The sequence below is a fragment of the Notothenia rossii genome (genome assembly GCF_949606895.1).
Source record: "Notothenia rossii genome assembly, chromosome: 5".
Classification (NCBI taxonomy): Eukaryota; Metazoa; Chordata; class Actinopteri; order Perciformes; family Nototheniidae; genus Notothenia; species Notothenia rossii.
This window is the reverse complement of record NC_136903.1, coordinates 66,418,445-66,434,581: the sequence shown is the minus strand read 5'-3', so window position 1 is coordinate 66,434,581 and position 16,137 is coordinate 66,418,445. Positions and strand designations below refer to the sequence as shown.

Here is a 16,137-nt window from a genome sequence, read left to right as displayed (position 1 = left end):
TTGTGGCTTTACACACACACACACACACACACACACACACACACACACACACGCACACGCACACGCACACACACATGCACGCGCACACATGCATGCGCACACACACACACACACACACACACACACACACACACAAACATGCACGCGCACACATGCATGCGCACACACACACACACACACACACACACACACACACACACACACACACACACACACACACACACACACACAGACAAACACACACACACACACACACACACACACACACACACACACACAGACAAACACACACACACACACACACACACACACACACACACACACACACACGACAGAGCTTGTGCATATTGATCTTTTACAACTGCCCTCCAAGGCTAGACCAAAGAGTGGCATGCTGCAATCAGCTGTGTGAGCAGCATCACAAATGAGGTTTGGGGGAGCAACATAGGGAGAGAGATGGGGAGAAAAAGAGGTAAAGAGGCTGCCTGCATGAGTACATTGAGGGAGAGACAGAAAGGGAGTGGGGAGGTGTGTGATGGGAGGGAGGAAAATGGGGGAGATGGTGTGCATTGGAAGAGGAGGAGGAGGCGGAGGAGGAGGAGGGGTGTAGTGCTGCAGTGGAGAGAAGTGAGAGGAGACTGCAGTCTTTGCTTATGGGAGAGATCAGACTATGTTACCACAGCTCTGAGGGACTGTAGCGAGCTGGAGTTTCTGATATTGGATGGGCCACCTCACAAGGGGGATAACCACATCTGACCGGTGAGTTTGTTTTGGGAGATCTTTTTTTAAATTAGGGTGCAGTTAGGTGACGTGAGTACAATCAAAAGGTACAATTTATGAATGGCATACAAGTATCCTCTCTGCAAGTGATGATTTAACACTTATACCTGTATTCTCTGCACATGATTGGGAATCAGGATGTGTCACAGTCTTTTTTTGTGGCTGAGTGATGCAGGCCAGTGGTGAGCTGCAGAAATCAAAGGCAGATAAGGATTGAGTGCTGATGGCATGGACAGACACATGTGTCTAAATCCTTAAGAAGAAAGGCCTATAGATATGTTTTTGGTGTTTTGCATTCAGATCCATTTCTGATCATTTGAATGCCAACATAAAGCATATTTAGTTATGAAAGTTAGTGTTGCAGCCAAAACTTGAATTATCATGAATCACAGCAGAGTAAAAGCAATCTGCACTCACATAATGCCCAGCGCTCAGGCAGTGACTTGACGCTGGACTTGAGCCAATTGTTGATTTAATTGGCTGGTCACCGGCTATAGGCAGGTTGTGGATAGCTTATAGACACGATCAGGATTGCTTAGCAACAATGATCTGCCAGCCCACAGCACACAGGCCTCTACTGTCTGTGTACACCACATGCATTTCACGACTAATTCTAACAAGACAAGAATACAACAAGAGAAGGCGTCCACTCTACACACACATGTTTGAATGCAATACTTATTGATTTGTGGCCAGAGAGTGAATGGAGATGATGTTAAACAACGATTGTGTTTGCCAGACACAGATAGGGAAGCCCTGCTGGTTCACTTTCATCTTGTGATACAGATATCCTCACATGTACTGTGAGCTCATTTACTGGAGACATATCTGTTCAGCAAAAGACTTATTCCTACTTTACATATAAACTCTCTCTCTGTGTGTTTGTGTGTGTGTGTGTGTGTGTGTTTGTGTGTGTGTGTGTGTGTGTGTGTGTGTGTGTGTGTGTCTGTGTGTCTGTGTGTGTGTGCGTGCGCGTATGAAACCCTGTCTTGACTGTCGTTCTTGCCCATTAACAGCGGATTTAAATGATCTGTCTTTTAAACTAAGACGGATCATTACCCTCTTCTAGAAGGAGATAAAAGAAAGATTTGTTGGATAACACACACACACACACACACACACACACACACACACACACACACACATTCTATATTTTATTCATGCTGACTGTGTTGTTCAATTACATTTTGCACTTCATTTTTCTTGTCTATGATACAAGAATATAAGACCATTTACCACATACCAAAGAATCACATAACGCTCTCTTTGCTGCTTTAAAAGACATTCATTCCACAACCTTTTCTGTCAAAACAATTTTCCCATTTTACATTTTCACCCTGAAGCAAAAACAAACAAACATGGAAAGGTAGGTCATAGAGGGAAAACAAGAAAACGGTTGTGAAAATGCCCACATTTTTTTGCAATATGTTGAGCTGGTGGAGGGCATGCAGCAGAAAGGTAGTGTCCAAATAACTGTGTTCAGTATTGAACACCTGCCTGTCACACATGAGCTCCCGTGTCTCATACTGCAGTAAAACAAATGTTTGGAGAACTTCTAACCATTTTTTTTTTCCCATGTCTTTGTCGAAGTACAAATGGGCTTTGTGTTATCCAATAAATTACTACATTTTTGCTACAATGTCAAAGTTGTCATATGCCTCCTGCAGAATAAATATGTTCTCACTCTTTGTTATCTCTTTGTATGCAGAGAGATAACAAAGAGTGCGAAATATAATGCTCACTTAAGGTTTTCTCAGCTTTTTTTTTGATGGATTGAATTTCCTGAGAGTAAAAAGGTGAACCATTCTAAAGAGAGACGTGTTATTCTCTCATTGTGCTGAAATCAATTTAAATGTCAGCCACATTCGTTTTTTGGAGCATTACAGTTCAGTTCATTCCTCTCCAGGACTAATGATTCATCTGCAACTCAATAATTAATTGTTTGGCCTGTGAAATGTTAGGTTGGCTATCACAATTTTCCTTAACCCAAATATGATGTCATCGAATGTCAATGTGAAAAACCTAAAGAAAACTGAGAAAAGCAGCACATCTCCAGGACTGAGAAAATGGAACCATGTTTGAATGTTTAAAACTTCTTCTAAAAAAATGACTTCAAAGATCAATCATCATAAAAACCCACAGAGAGATTGACAGGTTATGTTCTGTCATTGAACTTATCCTTTAGTCAGCTCGTTATTTCTCTTTAGTAAAAATATGTTAAGCATTCACATATCTATTTGTTTTTATCCAATACATTCATATGGCAGCAATTTACTTGTAATCTATGTGTTTATCACTGACTCCACACTTGCTTTTTCCTATACATGTTACCAAAGTGATAAAGACTATCCCAGCATGCATTTGGTCGAAGAAAGGACAAAGGACTTCAACTCAAAAGCATAAACAGACAACATAATGATTTTGAATCCTTGTAACATGTAGGGAAAACATTAACAACTGACAGAAAACAGGTTGAAATAAGATTGATACCAATTTCATGTCTGTACAGTTAATGTGAAGCTACAGTTTAGCTTAGCATAAGCACTGGACACAACTAGCCTAGTCCTATGAAAAGGAAACAGTTTGCACCTATCAGCCCCTCTAGATCTAACTAATTAATCAATATATATATATTTTAAATGTGTTATGTGCTGTCATATATCTAGGTTGTGTATTGTAAACTGAAAGAGGATGTAAAGACACAGGCTGTGGTTCCAGTCTTGGAAACAGTTAGCTGTAGCTTCATTTTTTACAAACAGAAATTATACTGTAGAAGTATTGTATCTTCTTTATTGCTTTAACAATTCAGCTAAGATCGAACTATTGAAAATCATAGGGCCTATGTCTAGGTCTCTGTTAGTAAAGTTTCAAATCATCGGCGTAATGTGTGTATTCAGTCTCAACATCCATGTCTTTTATTTCATAATGGATTCATTAGCTGAGGATTTGTGCTCATTATTCTAACTGGTTTCTGTTTAATCTCTGACCATTGTTGACTGTGATGACTCTGTTTCTATTTCCCAATATCTTTTGCAGAGCTGAGCTTTGTTGCAGCCCATCATCTCCCACACAAATGAGATTGTGTTTGCCGTCAGTCTCTTTTGAAAAGAGCATCAATACACTGATAATGAACATAAAATGCTTGAATTGATCATTAATTGATAATTTCTTTGGTTTAATTTGATACTTGAAGCACCATTTTAGGAAATGTGCTCAATTGTTTTCTTTCCAGGAGTTGGATAAGAAGATCAACATTTCTCTCGCGTCTGTGCATTAAGAACATAACTGGACTTAGGAGTTAATGAGCTATGCATAAAGATCATACAGGATGAGGATCAGTTTGCCTGGTCTACACAATTCAAAGAATGGCCCACAAACACCTTTACCTTTCAAATGTGTTGAAGTTAAGCACGATTTTGCATTTCATGAGCCTGAATTTGATTATTGGACAGTCTGTATTTAGCTAGAGAGCAACATACAATGACTGTGTGTGTTTTGGAGAAAACCTGTGTTTGTGTGTCCCTCTGGAGAGAACTTAGGGATTTGTACCTTTCCAGACCATTTACATACACAAAAACCTAGATAACACAAAACAGGAAAGGGAAAACGCCAAAACCATAATCGGGCCTCTTTCGTATTTAAAGTGTCCTTCCAGAGGGTCTCCCCCCAGAATCATCAGCACTGATGTCATGACATTTCTTTGTCATGTCTTACTTTCCCTTTCTCTCTGATCTGTGTGTTCCTCAGGGGCGCTGCGTCTAGTCTTTGACGATGAAGTTCAACTTGTTCAGAAGGCCAGAGGCCGTGGCGGCCCCCGAGCCCACCGGGGTCACCGGGGCCACCGGGGCCACCACGGCCACCGGGGCCACCTCGGCCCCCACCCAGGGCTACGTCTCCACTTCGGTGCCGGACCTCGGCCCTGGCTCCAACAACACAGAGATCAGCAAGAACGACATGTTTGAGGAGATCAAGAACAAATTCTTGAATGAAATTGACAAAATCCCATGTAAGTTATGATACAACTTAAATAAAAACATGAATATCGGCAAGAAGTAGTACTTCCTGCTGATATTCACGTTTTTGAAAATAACTTTACAGAACAATCTAATTTACACATCAATCTTAATTGTTGCCTTTTTGTTTTTGACTGACAGTGCCTCCTTGGGCTCTGATCGCCATCGCTGTTGTGGCCGGGTTGCTTATTCTGACCTGCTGCTTCTGCATAATCAAAAAATGCTGTTGCAAGAAGAAGAAGAACAAGAAAGGGAAGAAGGGGAAGGATGGCTTCAACATGAAGAACATGCAGGGCGAGGTATGACGCCTTGTGCTTCTTACACGCTGAAAAATAGTAACTGGATGTTTGAAGTGATATTTTGTCTCTTTTTTTATACATCAATTTACTATTCACGTTTGTATTGCTATTTATACCATTTATTGCTAATAATCTCTGTCTCTATAGCTAACCAAATTTGATCTTTTACCAGCAGCTTTTGTAGCCCAGACTGTAGAGGACACAAGGAGAGCTCTCTTCCCCTCCATTTATTCGATGTTGTTGTTGTGGTCGTTCAAATGTGTGACGTATTCCATTGTGGCCCCTTGGTGAAAAATGACACACTTTGTTACAAGTTGGCAAAGAATAATGAGCACTAAGAATTGGAAAGTTTCTCCTGTCAAGTTGCAAAGTATAAAAAGCAACATTTCTATGTGATGGATGAAGGCATATCACCCGCATTAATATTGGGAGACTTCGGAAGGAAAGTACAGTAAATCAGAGAATACATGTTAGAAAAGCCACTCATTTGAGAACTAATCAACTAACATCAGCATAGATTGCTCTGAGCTCCAGTGACAGTTAATTAAATGAATAAATTACTTCTGTCCAGGGTGTGAATTTATCGTCCCCAGCCCAAAACAAGAGTGTCATTTCTCACCATAATTGTGGTGGTGGTGTTGACTGCCTCTCTTCTTGTAGTGTGTGGTGTCTTGTGAGTTGAATCTCTTCCTCTCTCTGCTCTCCTCCTTTTTCCCCCCCGCTTTGTGTCTGTCTTGTGTGTGCCCCGTGTTTCTTGACTGTGGTGGACTCCCGCTCTACGGTAGGTGGATAGCTCACGTTGGCGAGGGGGTTTCATGGAATGAAAGTCGTAGCTTCCTTTGCAACTCTGCAACTTTGCAACTCTTTAATTTGTGCTGTGACAGCTTGAGAATGACACAATGGAAAGCTATGATGTGCTCCATAAACCCCAGAGAGGAGAGTTAAACACATTGTTCCTGGGACAATGTAACTGTAACTCACACCAATATGGAAAGTATTGGACTAAGAGATGATATGCAAGACACTTTTTAAACACTAAGAATATATGCATGTGATAAAGGGCATGGTTGGTTGTTTGGGAGACATGACAACGGTGATGATAAAACTGCATGAATAGAGCAATACACGCAAAACTGTCCTTTCCATTGAAATGCTCAAGGAGAACGTAGGATGTGGAGACACTGGATGGCCTGAAAGAAAAAGTCCTTTCAAAGTCAAGGCCACCTTTGCAGCGAGGCTTACGTTTTCAATAATAACACTGCAGCAATAAGACTATACATTATTGAAATAGCTGCCTGTGCCCTTTAATCCTGAAACATTTATTGTAATAATAGGGAGCCTTATTTTATCTTGAAATATGAAGGTTGTGAAACAAGTGTGTTATTTGAAATGTTACTGAATTTATTTTCCTATTTGCCTTTAATCAAGGTTCGAGGTTCTTTATTTGTCATACAAACATAGCTACAGAGTAGTTATGTCGATGAAAATCTTAGGTCACAGGGTTCTCCAACAGTACAACACAATAATACAGAAAAACAGAAAAATATAGTGCAAGTAAATATTAAAAAGTAAATATAAAAAGAAAAATAATCATAATCATTTTAGTTAGCCGAAAGGTGCTGTTGTGAGCTACTGTAGTTCCTTAGGTGTTTACATAAACACGTCCTTCATTTGGTGAAATTAAAAGGGCTTGGACAAAAAAGAAAACCATGCCAATACCTGATTGTTTTTTGGAAAACTTGTATGACCCCTTTTAGTGGAACTAGCATGCAAAGCCTCCATTGCCTCTGGCTGTCACTGTACTGCACAAGCATGCCAAAGGAATTGCCCAAAAAACAGGAGGAAAAGGTGTCCAAAACATGAACATGTATATATACTGTATGTGTTACCAGTAGAGATGTCCTTGGTTATTATCATCAGGTGCTGTGCAGGTAAGCAGCAACCAGAACATGTATCTCCCACGTAAAAACTGCTGGAGCTCCAGTGTCTGTGGCATGCTGGCTGTGGTGGGGAGCCCTGTCGTCTGACTCCAGATCCCCAGATCCCCTGACCCTTAACATCCTATTTCATCTTCTTACTTCCACACCACAGATACACCAGGACGAGGATGATGATGACGAGGGAGAGACTGGACTGACGGAGGAGGAGAAAGAGGAAGAGGAGAAAGAAGAGGAGAAACTGGGGAAGCTGCAATACTCCATAGAATATGACTTTGAAAATGCAAAGGTCTGTGGATGTCACTTTGTAATGCTATTTAAAGAAGTAATTCAATATTTTTTGGAATACAATAATCAGTTTTCTAACTGAAATAAAAAATATTGATGGCACTTTCTTGTCTGAAAGGGTTGATATGAAGCTACAGGTAGCAGCCGGTTAACTTAGTTTAGAATAAAAGGGGAAGCAAGGAAAAACTGTTAGCTTAGCTCTGTCCAAGGGTAAATCCATCTACAGTACCAGGACCTCTAAATATAAAGATATAATGTGCTAATAAGTACCGTTTAATGGAGCTAATTTTCTGATTTGATTTTGAGGTCTTTAACCCTCAGAGTGGGCTAGCCGTTTTCTCCTGTTTTAATGCTAAGCTAACTGGCTGGGATAATAATACTACATCAAAGTCATTATTACTCCTTTAAGGTCTAACCCTTAAAAATGTCTTGACGGCTTCTTCTTGAAACATCAGCAGAGCAACATCATAATTCATTTTCAAAAGCTAAATATGTCCCAAACAAAATAGATTAGCAATAATTCATGATGAGGGAAAAAAACTAGAAACATTTATCAGAGATTCAGTAACTGTTATCACCATTACTGTAATACTCTCTGAGGGGCAGCAGATGGGTTATGCATTACATGAATTAATGAGGCTCAATCTCAGAAGAATAACTCAACATTTATCAAGTCGGAGAGTAAAATAGGTAATGTTATTGTACAAAAAAATAACAATGTGAGAGTTCTTTGACATTGAAGAATGCCCTCTTACATTCGAAAACATTTCCAGTTTGGCAAAAAAGTGAGTGGAGATTGATTGCGAGGCTTAAGTTGACGGATGAGTTGTATAACCAATCTCTGCAGCAGTAACCCTGACAGAAATGAACAATCGTACTGTAGAATTTCTGGATTTCTGTCTGATAGAATTCTGTTTCCTGTCCCTTATATCCCGCCCACACCTCCTCTGCACACAGCTCACAGTTGGCATCCTTCAAGCTGCGGACCTCATTTCCATGGACTCAGGTGGAACCTCGGATCCCTACGTAAAAGTCACGATCCTGCCTGAGAAGAAGAAGAAGTATGACACCAAAGTCCACAAGAAAACACTGAACCCTGTCTTCAATGAGACATTTATATTCAAGGTAAGTCAGTATGTTGCGTGATAAAACTGAAAAATGTGGTGCAGAACAGCAACCTGCTTTAGAATCTGCATAAGAATCGATGCTGCTGTGAAGAGAAAGACAGACATGTATCAATCATTTATACAGTACGATGGATATCAAGTTTGCACAAATAGTTCTCCTGCCCGGCTGCCAGTGTGTTCTCACTGTCTGTGCAGCCTGCGTTCTGTGCATGCTGCTCTCTCCCATCCTAATAAAGCCTGCAGAGACTTTATAACTGGCTCCGGGTAACACTGGGAGCTTTGGATGCCCACAAACTATCAGCAGCAGCAGCAACATTTTTTTATTTATTTTCCAGAATGACTGATTTTTTTCTTCCAGACAGCCCAAGAGATGCTCATTGCCATGTTACGTTTTTCAGCTTTAAGGTTTTTCAACGTTAAGGTTTTTGTACTGCTTACTTTGTGAGTGTTTTTTATAAGAGTGTGTCTCCAAAGGATGGACATTTAATAAAGATTCATTTTGATGTAGCATCTTCCACTATCTATAACATCTTCCAACCATGTTATTGGATTGCTAGTTTTCCTTATTAACAGAATATAAATTATTTGATTATTTGTATTTAACTTCAAACTTGTTCTTGTCAATTTCCCAACGTTTTTACTTATTTAATGACATTCCATAGGAGCTGAATAATAAGTTGGCTTACCTGTCTATCAGATGCACGTTAAATAAGTCAGAGGATTTCATGTGAACATGTGAAGAATTACCAAAATTCCTCTTGAACATAATTAGTTAACAATAAGAGTCAACTTTCCAGAAGAGATTCATTTTACCTTAGATTTTGCATTGACTAACCTGTGAGGTTTCAAGGTATAACATGGTTGTGTCTTTCCCTCAGGTGCCCTACGAGGAGCTCGGGGGGAAGACTTTGAGTATGTCTGTTTTTGACTACGATCGATTTTCCAAACATGACGTGATTGGGGAGGTGAAGATCGCCATGAAGTCCATCGACCTCGGACGGCCGATCGAGGAGTGGAAGGATCTGGAGAGTGCAGATCAAGAGGAGGTGCGCTTAACAATCAAACTTCTAGATTTTAAAGAAGAGCGGTATTCATATTCCACACATAGAACAATAAATTGTCAGGGACTTGAGTTTTATGATATTCCCTAGACTGCGATATTTCCCAGAATAACCCTTTGAAAAACAGAATCACCATATCTTTCACCTCATTCGATGCTGTTAACTTCAAAATCTGTCATTGTCACCACAAGGACAAAACAACTTAGAGCATTTTGCTTCAGCCCATCATCATTTTCCAAAACAAGCAGTTTGCTGCTGTTGGCTGATGAGCGTATTGTTTCTGTCTATCCTCTCTGTGCTGCTCAGCCTGAGAAACTGGGAGACATCTGCATCTCCCTCCGTTACGTCCCCACCGCCGGGAAACTCACCGTCTGCATCCTGGAGGCCAAGAACCTGAAGAAGATGGACGCCTGTGGATTATCTGGTACAGACTAATTACAAAGCTGTCAAGAGAATCTAGATCACAATAGTTTTATGAAGTTTAGTCCAGTTGGAATCAGTTTTGGAATCAAGCTTTTTTGTGTTTGTCTTTACGACTGTAGATTTGAATAATTGTTCGTAACGTGATGTAACAGTAAAAACATTTTAGAAGATCCTTACACTAAATCACAGTTCTGCATGATGGCCAAACATATCAAATAGATTTTCACACTTAGTCTCAATGCAAGTATGAAATGCTTCAGAACTGTTCTTTGTCATGCAAGTACACTTGGGAAATGCAGTTCACAACTGTAATCCAATGGCCAATTACACATACAGTTTATCGCGGAAATAGAGAACAATCAATAGAGGAAGTAAGTAAAAATGATAGAGTATATCAAAAGGGATAAAAGGGATTGCAAACAGCACCAAACTAATTTACAATAATTTGTCTAAGTGAGCTCCATTGCTGATCGTCTTGATGCCCATTGCAGATCCTTATGTGAAGATCCAGCTGTTGCAGGGCGGCAAGCGTCTGAAGAAAAAGAAGACTACAGTGAAGAAGAACACCCTAAACCCTTACTATAATGAGTCCTTCAGCTTTGAGATCCCCCTGGAACAAATGCAGGTATAGTACACATCAAAGTCATATATGTACAGCAAGTACATAAAGTAAGTAAAACAAATGTTTCTCTACTTTAAAAGCAGTTAACACACATTTTGATGTCGTTATACCAGGAAATGAATGTCCTTCTCCCTCTCTTTCTAGAAAATCTTGGTGGCGGTCACAGTGTTTGATTATGACAAGATCGGTAAGAATGACGCCATTGGAAAGATCTTCGTGGGCAGCAAGGCGACCGGCCTGGGTCTGAAGCACTGGTCCGACATGCTGTCCAACCCGCGCCGCCCCATCGCCCAGTGGCATCCATTGCAGCCAGAGGAGGATATCGATGGTCAGCTGGCAAAATTGAATGCAAAGAAGTAAAGTGCTCCACCAACCAACTAAAACTCAGAGCCCCCACCCCTACTTTGCATGAAACCCATGACTTTAACACGTTGTGACTACCCGTCATGAAACCTGCTCAGCAAAAAAGAGACATCTTAGAATATTCGCTCAATCATGGTTAAGTCGAGAAAAAAAAAACGATTTTTAAGCATCACATTTCACACATTAGCGTATGTTGTGAAGAGTGCCGTTGAGAGCTATCGGGTGACTGGTTCATGAATGATCGACGGTTGGTCTTTCTTTCGTTTGAAGAAACTCAGAAACTGATTCTTAGGGTGCTGATACGGAACGAAACTCTTGGTGAAAACAATGCTGGAAATAAAGCTTTAGTTTAGTTCATAGAGCATGCTTTACTTACCTCCCCACTGCTCTGCATACATCACACCCAGTATTGTATCTTGCTAATAAGTGTGCTATAACTTGCAATAGAAAGAACCGTAGTATTGGGTTATTTCCTGCATAGTATAAGTCTATTAAATGCAAAAATATTGTATTGAGGGTGAATGAGGTCAGCGATCCATGTTGCAATATATATTTTGAAGAGAAATCTACATACATGATTGTCTTTATTCATTTTATCAGCTTACATGTGAGCAGAAGAAAAACACATTATGGAACAGTTGATCTAAGTTGCTTGTTTTGTGTTGCCATGTAGGCACGTCTATGCATTTGACTTCAGCAGTCTGTGTCAGACATATGTTATGTTGGACAGGAATACAAGGGTGCCTTTCCTGGTGTGACGCTTTGAGAAATCCATTAAGACTCATTGTTTTATTTTGAAGGGAAAATCATTAAAAAAAAAGTAGGCAGGGACACTGTGAATGTGCCATCTGCAATCTGTCTTGAGCTGTGTAGACCACTTTGATGTAAACTTTACTTAGCTGTGGCCAAAGTAAGGATACGAAAAAGCGTATCAAGGATGATCAAAGTATTTATAACTGTGCTTCTTCTACATGATGCTCTTGCTTTCTTAAAACAGTGCCATTTAACTCATTTTAGTTTTTTGATTATATGTCCAATGTTGTAGTTTACCAAACATACTGCAGTACACTCATTTATGGGGAAAAACACAAGGATTTCTGTCAAAGACAAGATGTTTTTATAGAGAATTTGAAATGTCAGATAGCCACACTTTTTAAGACAATGTGAGGTCAAGTGCAAAAAAGCAGGTTCCTGAAATCTCAACAGAGCAAGTGTTAGCCGACATCTAAACATATAATACAATAAACATCTTCTGGACCATTTAGCTTGAACCAAATAGAGCTGCAGAATCCAGCATGTATCATGCCTCGCAGTGTTTCATTTCGTTTGGATCGCTCTCTCATCGGCCACAAGCTTTGTAAACCTGGAGCCAAAGTGCTGCGACCTCTTCACCAATACACTGTTAGACTGATGTGGAGGGGTATGGACGCAAAAAACACCCAATGGAGATTTCTGTCTTATAAGCAACAACAAACTGTGAACATTTAACAGCTCTGAATTGAAGGCATTGAAATACTTTACTTGGAGAGTTCATTTGAGTTTGAATAATCCACTTAACTTAAAGACTGAACAATTTCCAATTTTGGGTAAAGATAAAAAAAGAATTTACCTTAAACTAGATGCAAGATAAGACTTTTTTTGGATATAAAAATCCAGGTTCATTCAGAAACCAACATTTATTATGAGAGAATAAACATGGATAATATGTAATACCAAGGATAACCCATGAATGAAATCATGATTTAATAAAAAGAAAATCAAAGAAATCCTCACGTTGACCATAATATTTTTAATTGGTGAGATGCTGATCCTTGGTAGATTTACACACAGTAAACAATAAGCAAAGTATAGCATTTTAACACATTTCCTGATGAAAGAAAAGTGTAATAAATAGTTGTAACATGATTATATTTTTAACATTCTGTAAAATCAGATTCAGCAACTGGACACTTTTCTAATTGAATTTCAGAAAAATTAAGGAGAAAACCGAATATAACTGGAGTTCACCTGCAAGAAAATAAAAATTCAGAGAAATTATTTTCAAAGTAATATTATACTGTAAGTATAATATAATTCTTAAATTGCAGTGTTATTCAAATATAAGGTTTAGTATCCAGAAAAAGTTATATTAGTTAGGAATAAGGTGTTCAGTTGTGTTTGAAAAACTCAAATGAGTGCAGCCTTTCTTTGCCTCCATAGGAGGAAGGATTATATTTCTGCAGACAGATCCCAGCCGCACACTGATTGTTCCTTGCACAGTACCACTTCTTCCTATTGATATCATTACGCATCACGCAGATTTGTTAATATGCTACAGCATGTACTCGCAAGATAATGTAAATAGCAGCATGTTTTAAAGAGAAACCATAATTATATTGTGTAAGTGTGTTTGTGATCTGTGTCATTTTTGATAATAAAACAGAGTAAAAAAGAGTATGCACTGACTGCAAAGTGTATGTATTTTTGCTGATTGGGACTGAATGTAAGTCTTAAGAATCCATGTTGGGGGTCACACTCGTTTAATGCCTGGGATTAAAACGAGTTTGCTTTGTGTATCATATGTAAAAAACACAAAAAGATCCACTTTGTTGCCATAAAACTGCATGTCTGTCTTGTTTCCTGTCATCGTTTGTATGTGTCCTCTGTGTTAAATCCAGTGTTACAGAATGCCTGGGCTACATGTTATTATTGTTCATTTCTGCTTGCACCTGTTATGCAGTATGTTTTGATGCTGACCAGTAAACTGTATATATTTCAAAAAAAGAGAACATATTTAGCGGGTCCTTGATTTTCTATCTCAGTGTACCGTAAGTGTTTCCTTCATTTACTCCTGCCAGTTGGGTGTTAAATCTAAATTAAATGTAGATATAGTGGACGGCTTGAAACTTCTTTTTCCCTCCGTGCTTCATAAAACTGTACACCTTCTCATCTTATTGAATTTCAAATAAACCTGCTCTCACATGTCTGATTATATTTTGTAACATAATAAATCAGTCAGTAATTTGCATATAAACTTAACTTTGTTTAATGTCTTTTTACAGTATATTTATCACAATTGTTTTTGCTGGATTACTTCTGTGGAATATTATTATTGCATATTATTGATGGAGTCCTCTGAAAAGAGCTCCAGTCATGACGTTCAGCCATCAGTAATCTATTCATTGACTAATGGATTGCAATGGGATGAGCTGGTGTTACACTTGTGCATGCACCGACATATCAATGCTGTATCCATCATGACGTCTCCAATATGGGGAATTGGTTACCCATTGCTCCTTTAACTCACTATTATTTGCTGATGAATACAACTTTATCTACAGTGCATAAAGATGAACAATCGTGATCTGGATGACACTCCATTTTTTAGAGCAAAATGTAGCTATCTCTATGTTTGAGAGGCGGAGAGAAATACGAACCACATATATTCTGAAAATTCAATTCCTCAAAGTGTTGTCAAATTTAGGTTCAAATCTTATTATGAAAGAGCGCCACATTGCTTTCTTTTCTACTGCGTGTGTCAGTTCATTCCTTACTGGGGTCATTTCATATACTCACGCTCCTCTGTCTATACTGTATATGAGCTGCCACCAGAATCTGTCTCAAAGGTTTTGTGTTTTTGCAATAGAACCATTAGAGCGTGTATTTGTTTATTGCTGTTTTATTGATGGATCATATGAGTCTGTCACTTTTCTGCAATGCAGGCAACAAAATCCCCGTCTTCCTGGGTCTCTCAAGCGTTCTGGAGCGCAGATGAGACCCAAACAGAGCAGAAAAACATTCGCAATGCAATACTGCCAATCTGCTGCTTCAATAATAGTCTTCAGTCCTCTTATGTGAACATAGCCATGATACAGAACATCCAAAGACCTGATCATCCCCCAAACTTTGTCCATCAGGCAATCACTTTCCGAGCATCATAGACAAGGGAAATGCTTTGACCTCTTTCTGGACTCTTGTTTTGTGTCTTGTTGTAGAGGTCTGTCAGTAGTTGTGCCTTTTTGTGAACCGCATGATTTATTTCCGTACAAAATCCATGTTTTCCAGCAAAAAAAGGAACAAAAACCACACATGTACTCATATATCACTCTGTGTAGAACTGAATTACTCAAGGGAATCAAAATATGGGATGTGGTCAGGACGTATCTGTGTGTTGTTAACATGTAACCTTAGGAAATAAAGGCATTTTCAGTAGCCTCGTCCTGTGTGGTGTGTAAATGGAATCCGAGGGTGCTCTTCCACTTTTTGTCAGTGGGTGGCATCATGCATGAGCTGTATGAGAAAAATAGAAGGGTGAGTTATAGCCAGCCACTTTATATGGCAAATCAGAGTTTACTATTATACACTTTATATATGTCATTTTCAAAATGTCTAAACATGTTCTTTGAAAACACACTGGTGAGAGTAATTTGAATTGTGTTCTTCAAATGATTCATAGCATCAAATAATACAAACAAGTAGTTGAAAGTGCCTTTGGGGTCTGGCAGGTATCCAGTGAGTGTTAGATTATAAATGGGACTTAATTAATCTTCTGAATGTAATTTAGAAGATACATTATGGCCAGCATGGTGCTTCTAAGGCTTATATAAATCAGAAACAAGTAATTGTGTTTGTGAAATTAAATGAAAATCCTACATAAAGGAGAATTGTATTTTTTTTCAGTGCAGCTTTGGGTCATGAAACATGATCTTTATCAACATTTCTCATTTAACGTTGGGGCTCAAAGTTATTTTTATATCTTGTACAACAGCTGACAAAACAATCCCACTTTCGCCATCCCACCATCTGCTGATAAAGAAAAAGCTCTTTATGTATTCTAATGAGACTAAAAGCAACATAACAACGACTATATTGACCTTAAGGTGAGATTATTTTGTGATTTCCATTGCTCTATTCATATTTTACATGATTTAATGATTTCATTCTAAGGAAATAGAAAAGCTTTTTTATTTATTCAACCCCATCCGGTTTTGTATTGTTTTGTATTTTTTAATTTCAGGCTAAGAGAAGTGACATCATACTTCAAGGTAAGGTTAAACATCTTTTAAACCAGAGGTGACGCTCCCACGTTCCTGAAAAATGTATCCCATCCATCACCAGCTGTCCCTGAGAGCTCAGAGCATGTTTTCAATGTCCACATATGGAATAGACAAAAAGAAATGGCAGTTTCCATGGTAATACCTCCATGAAAATACCTGCAATATTTTGTCCATATATGTAGGTTATT

The 16,137-nt window shown here is 38.9% G+C and overlaps 1 protein-coding gene across 3 annotated transcripts in view; it reads left to right on the top strand.

Annotated features, from left to right (window-relative positions):
* Nucleotides 1-15,109, top strand: part of LOC307040282 (synaptotagmin-2-like) — a 49,056-nt gene extending 33,947 nt beyond the window's left edge. The window contains exons 1-9 of one of the 3 annotated variants that reach the window (XM_079682969.1): nt 613-759; nt 4,528-4,786; nt 4,935-5,092; nt 7,184-7,318; nt 8,275-8,442; nt 9,323-9,490; nt 9,812-9,929; nt 10,420-10,553; nt 10,695-15,109. In XM_079682969.1, coding sequence (XP_079539095.1) covers nt 4,552-4,786; nt 4,935-5,092; nt 7,184-7,318; nt 8,275-8,442; nt 9,323-9,490; nt 9,812-9,929; nt 10,420-10,553; nt 10,695-10,910 — 1,332 coding nt within the window. In that variant the 5' untranslated portion in view covers nt 613-759; nt 4,528-4,551 and the 3' untranslated portion in view covers nt 10,911-15,109. Of the gene's footprint in view, nt 1-612; nt 760-4,527; nt 4,787-4,934; nt 5,093-7,183; nt 7,319-8,274; nt 8,443-9,322; nt 9,491-9,811; nt 9,930-10,419; nt 10,554-10,694 lie in introns of those variants that run through there. The other 2 variants (XM_079682968.1, XM_079682970.1) reach the window with 2 other exon arrangements.
* Nucleotides 15,110-16,137: the final 1,028 nt, after the last annotated feature.